The following is a 4,885-nucleotide window of genomic DNA, read 5'->3' as shown; positions in this document are numbered from 1 at the left end:
CAGCGCATGGTAGCACCGTTAAAATTTTGGCTGATAAAACAGCTATCTGGAGTCGCTAGTTTAAGTCTTGTCATAGAGATTTACTACAGCCCGGTTTAATATTTGCTTAAAGCACCCTACAACCGAGTTTCTGCCTTGGAAGTGGCTCCCTTACTAATAGCGAAACAAACACTGAATGTCGAAGCTTATATCGGGTTTGCCAACGACGAAAAACCAACCAAGCAATGGAAGTTACCGCAGATATTGATCTCGGAATGTTTTTAAACGCCATCTCCCATTTTCCTTTTCTCAGCCCATATCAAAATTGTTCTTCTTTAGGTTTCTGAATCTCTATCGCGAGACATTTTTCTTTCTATTAAAAGATCTGATGCACATTCTCTATGCGAATTTTCCCACCCTGCCAACATGCAGATTTAACTTAAACTTATTAAAAATTGTCACTTGGTTAGCAACTGATTCCTGTGACTCTCAAGCGATTAAGCTTTTTTCCCAATTGTTCCTGGGCGGAATCCTTCGCCTGCTAGGCTGAAGAAAGGGTTACAGAACTACTCGCAGCAGCTCGCTTGCGCCGACGGCTTCGACGCCGCACGGTCGACCGCTATGCATTATGTCGTTTCGCCTGCTCCGTTCAGCTTTTAACGCTGCACGAGCATTGTTCGTTCAGGAGTTAACAATCCGTCGCTAACTAGCGAGGGGCCACGGCGGGTTTTAAGTATTCTTAATGCCCCAGCATGAATTCGCCGTGTACTGTATGAAGGTCTAGAAGCTCTAGGCATTTATGTATGATATGCGTGTAAATTTGTGTGCGATGCGCCGTGGAGCAGCAATTTTTCGGTAGTAGGGAAGTCGCAGACAGCTTCCTGTGCTCCCTCTCTTTCTCTCGATTTCACTGATTCTTTTCTGGTAATAACACGAACGATCGTAGTCATCTATGACAGGCAGAACGGCGGGATTCGTCGACAGCTGAGAGGAAAAAACGCTAAGAAAGAAGGTGAGGGAGTCACAACACAGCATGTGCAATGTAAACAAAAGACAACATCGTCACCTATGCAGACATAAAATAATCAAATGGAGCATCAGGCACACGGAAGCTCTCTACGTCCTGACTTTTGCGTGTGCCGTGTGGGGGAAGTCTGAGAAGTCAACAATAGTGAAAGAACAATAGAGGTGAAAAATATAACTATCTGTGGAGGATTATTGTTTAAGGTTGCAGCTGCAGCTCGTGAGCTTAATGGACAAAGAATTTTTTCTCTGAACAATGTTCGCAAGAGCGCCAGCGAAGTGACAAGACGCTTCAACGGATCAAGCGTCCAATATCCAGATTAAATAGAGAACGAAGCATTAGGAAAACGGATCTCTTCCTGTGTCCGTGCTTGGGGCAGATGGTAGTAGTAAAAAATGGCAGCCCTCATAATCAGCTGTTCAGTGGACGATCCGTGGCAACTCGCGTTGGGGTTTGGAGGAGATAGCATTGTTTGTGACACGGAGAGTGCGGGCGAAACGACCTCAGCAGGAGGTGGCCAACATGGAGGCTTTGAAGATAACTTCGAGCCATTTGATCGTGTGACTTGTTGTAAGTTAGTGTAAATTTATAAGATTATAGCACTAGCCGAAGCAAAGGCACTTGTAAACGATTGCACTCGGTCGTTTTTCTTTCAGCTAATCGAACATACGCCTACAGATCCTCCTCGTAACCTCGAATAGAAGCTAGTTACTAGACTATCATGTTGATTAACACAACAGCTAATAGCTTTTCCATAATGAAGTTTCCACATAATTTTTCACGCTATAAACGAGAATACTTCATGCAACGCAAACGAGCTGCACATTTTTCCCGTGACATAATTCGGGCACATTTATTAACAGAGTAGAGTTGGCCTGAGTAAGCTGCTAGAGAAGATATGGCACGCAGGCCATGTTTTTGACGTGTGTACAAGTGTGTATTTCTATTTTACATACGTACCTCAGCATGAATGGCGCAAACCTTCCAAGAACGAAGACTGGAGTGTTGAAAGTTAGCGAGAAGGTGAGCAGATGTTGGGACCGGAAAGACAGGAAAACACTGCCGCAATCGACAAGGTTTTTCGTAAAAGCATAGCTTGAAGTTTAAGAGTACTGTTAACATTGGAAAATCACATACAACATGTTAGAAAATAACAACCTAAATACTGAACATACGGAACTTAGGTAAAAATGGGTTTTCCGTAAATTGACTCTAAAGCAGTTGGAAATTCGTGAGGTATATTCGACGCGGAACAACAAATAACTCGCATGAGCACACAATCGCCATGGGAGAGGTATGATTAAACCCCAATCGCCGAGAGAGAGAGAGAGAGAAAGAGCGATGGCAACAGTATCAAGTAGGTTCTAAAATGAGATGGTTATACTACTTGCGGTGTACATCAGTGCCATCTGTCATTGTTAGAAGTGAAATAATGGATGCAGTTCGCTAGATCGAGTCCCTCAAGAGACTCATTGATTGTTGGCATAAAAATCAAAAGCACGCAGTCTCGTTACTTGATGACCGCGCCAGACCTCATTGTTATATCTCAATTACTTCCCCGACTGAGCAAACGAGTACACAGCGCATGTTCTTCCTGTTAAGTTCGTGCGGTTACGGGGCCTTTCATAGCCAAAAAGGAGTAACTAGTGAACAGAAATGTACACGAGTTACTTCGAATATCCACAGATAGAGGAACTACGTATAGGAACGGCAATGGTAGCTGCATTACAACGCTGGGACAACTGTGCAAAATATAGATGAAAGTTTAAAAGGTAAAAAAAAAGTTACTCAATTTCCTTACAGAGTCCTCACTAAGAAAGTTACTCACCTTATTTCAATCAAAATAATTTCAAAAGGTTCAGAAGTCATCGAAAAGGAGCACGACAAGGACGATACGATACCACGGTTTAAAATGCCAGACAGTCAACGATACTTGAATAATCTCGAAGACAAACTACGGCGACTTAAGGTAAAGCTTGTGGTATATGTCGTGGTTGCTGTACAGGTTTGATTTGTGTTTCATGCTCTATGAAAACAATTTTCAGCGTTACAGTGTAATGATAAAGATGCAGAAGTATCAACGGGAGGTTGATAGGCCTGGTGTTGGCACGCTCTAGAATTTCTGATAAAAAGTGTTTTACGATGAATATGACAGAATTGTTGAAGACTAGCAGCTTTAATTTATTTAGATTAATGTCCCATAATAGTAGTAAAGATAAGGCTCGTCAGTCAAAAGGTCGGGCTTGTAAATTTTCTCTTTTCTTCTTCTTGTAAACGTTCTCATTGTTTTCAATGTCATCATGGCAGATGTCGAAGAAAAGCGAAAGAGACGAAGCACGGCGTATGGTGAGCGAACTGGGTTTGCACAAGAAGGGCAGATGGGAAAATGCTATGCAGGACGTGACGCCAATCGGTTTTTCTGCAGATGAGCCACACGACGACCCCTACACCGTACCATTTATCGTTCGGTACGTTTTATTCTGCCAAAGGTCTAAGAGAAACATCTACTCAGTCAAGCCGTTATAACAGGACGTTATTTGTATAACAGAATGCAACTACAAACAGACAAGTTCTATATAAACATCCGAAAATGATACGAGAGCCACCTTGAATTAAATACGTAGTATTGTGCATCAATATAAAAGCAACTCACGTGTTAGCATTGTATTTGTGTATGCGTAAAGACATCGTAAATTGCTTCAAAAGGCATTAATAGTTTCTTCAATTTATAAACTCTTGGTCAGCGTCCAATATGCCGCTAACCTCAGCGCTTAACTTCAAAAACCTCGAAATACAGTAGTAACTCGCAGGAAACATACGAAGATACGCCTTGCCTCTCTCTTCTATTTAGTGTCATCGATGATTTCGTCGCGCGTTCAGCAAGTTTATCATCTAAGACGAACATCGCATTCTTATTACTTTTTCTAGATGATATATTTGAGACCTTGCTGAACGCTTTTGATCCATATAATTTACCTTTTATACTATGCGTTCTATCTGTGTCCGTTGCAGGATGCTTTACCCAGAGCGGAGCCCGTTGAGAGCAGAGGAACTGCAAAAACTTGTTGATAATGATTGTCTCACAGCTTTCGTCAGCTTCGAGGGGGACCCCGTTACGCTCAGTCCCGAAACGGCATCGTCCCCACGCAGCAGCAGTCCTAAGAGCACTGGGCGTTAGGTGCTCTTAACTTGTTTGTTTGCCTATACGTATTCGCTGAAAATGTCATTTTGTGTATATAACATATGGGTGCATGTACAAAACCCGTCGAAAAGAATAAACGTATTCATTTAGGATGAAATAACCATTGCAAAAGCATCGTTGGGCGCGTCTGTTTTTTCTTCTGTCATACGGAAACAACAACTGCGGTTCATGGACCAAGCAATTAAAACAAATGTTATTCTCTTAAATATACCTAATCCACATAATTATGGAAAATTTGGCCTGTGAAAGAGTGAAATGGGAATATTCTACGAAGATTTTACACGAGCCGCCTCGAGGCTTGACATTTACAACGGTAGTATGTACTGCACGGCAGATGCACCGCATGTGTAAAAACCTTTCTACGCCGCATTGTAATGAAGTTAAAATGGTTGAGGTTATCTATTGCCCCATTTATGCATCTAGAGAGAGTTCGCGTGAATGGAGCCGCTAACGAAGTAGCTGAGGTGATGTTAAGGGATAGACACAAGTTAATTTCTCGATAGCAGCGCCAGTTACAGATACTTCGGGTGTGGTGCACGAAGACGCCGTTGTTTGGTCTTATAAAAATGAGAACTCAGGAGGTGAAGCTTATGTAAGTGTCCTAGATTTAAAAAGTAACTGCAACGCAATCGTAATTCCGTGTCGAATCTGTATTTAGATCCTAAAGTGTTCTCTCAGCT

The 4,885-nt window shown here is 42.2% G+C and overlaps 1 protein-coding gene across 1 annotated transcript; it reads left to right on the top strand.

The window, feature by feature from the left end:
- Positions 1–1,017: 1,017 nt before the first annotated feature.
- On the top strand, positions 1,018–4,319 carry LOC111263338 (uncharacterized). The gene is made up of 4 exons (XM_022838317.2): positions 1,018–1,573; positions 2,860–2,972; positions 3,311–3,471; positions 4,016–4,319. The coding sequence occupies exons 1-4, from the start codon at positions 1,399–1,401 to the stop codon at positions 4,179–4,181; spliced, it is 615 nt and encodes a 204-aa protein (XP_022694052.1). The 5' UTR covers positions 1,018–1,398; the 3' UTR covers positions 4,182–4,319.
- The last annotated feature ends 566 nt before the right edge of the window (positions 4,320–4,885 follow it).

Source organism: Varroa jacobsoni, unplaced genomic scaffold (assembly GCF_002532875.2).
Source record: "Varroa jacobsoni isolate VJ856 unplaced genomic scaffold, vjacob_1.0 scaffold_758, whole genome shotgun sequence".
Lineage (NCBI taxonomy): Eukaryota > Metazoa > Arthropoda > Arachnida > Mesostigmata > Varroidae > Varroa > Varroa jacobsoni.
Note: the sequence above shows the minus strand (reverse complement) of the source record. Positions and strands in the feature narration are given on the sequence as shown.

Excerpts from the sequence above, each read along its gene's own strand:
- LOC111263338 (XM_022838317.2), top strand. The coding sequence starts at position 1,399 with ATGGCAGCCCTCATAATCAGCTGTTCAGTGGACGATCCGTGGCAACTC. Across the intron at positions 1,574-2,859 it reads ATTTGATCGTGTGACTTGTT|GTTCAGAAGTCATCGAAAAG; the intron begins GTAAGTTAGTGT and ends TAATTTCAAAAG. Across the intron at positions 2,973-3,310 it reads ACAAACTACGGCGACTTAAG|ATGTCGAAGAAAAGCGAAAG; the intron begins GTAAAGCTTGTG and ends TCATCATGGCAG.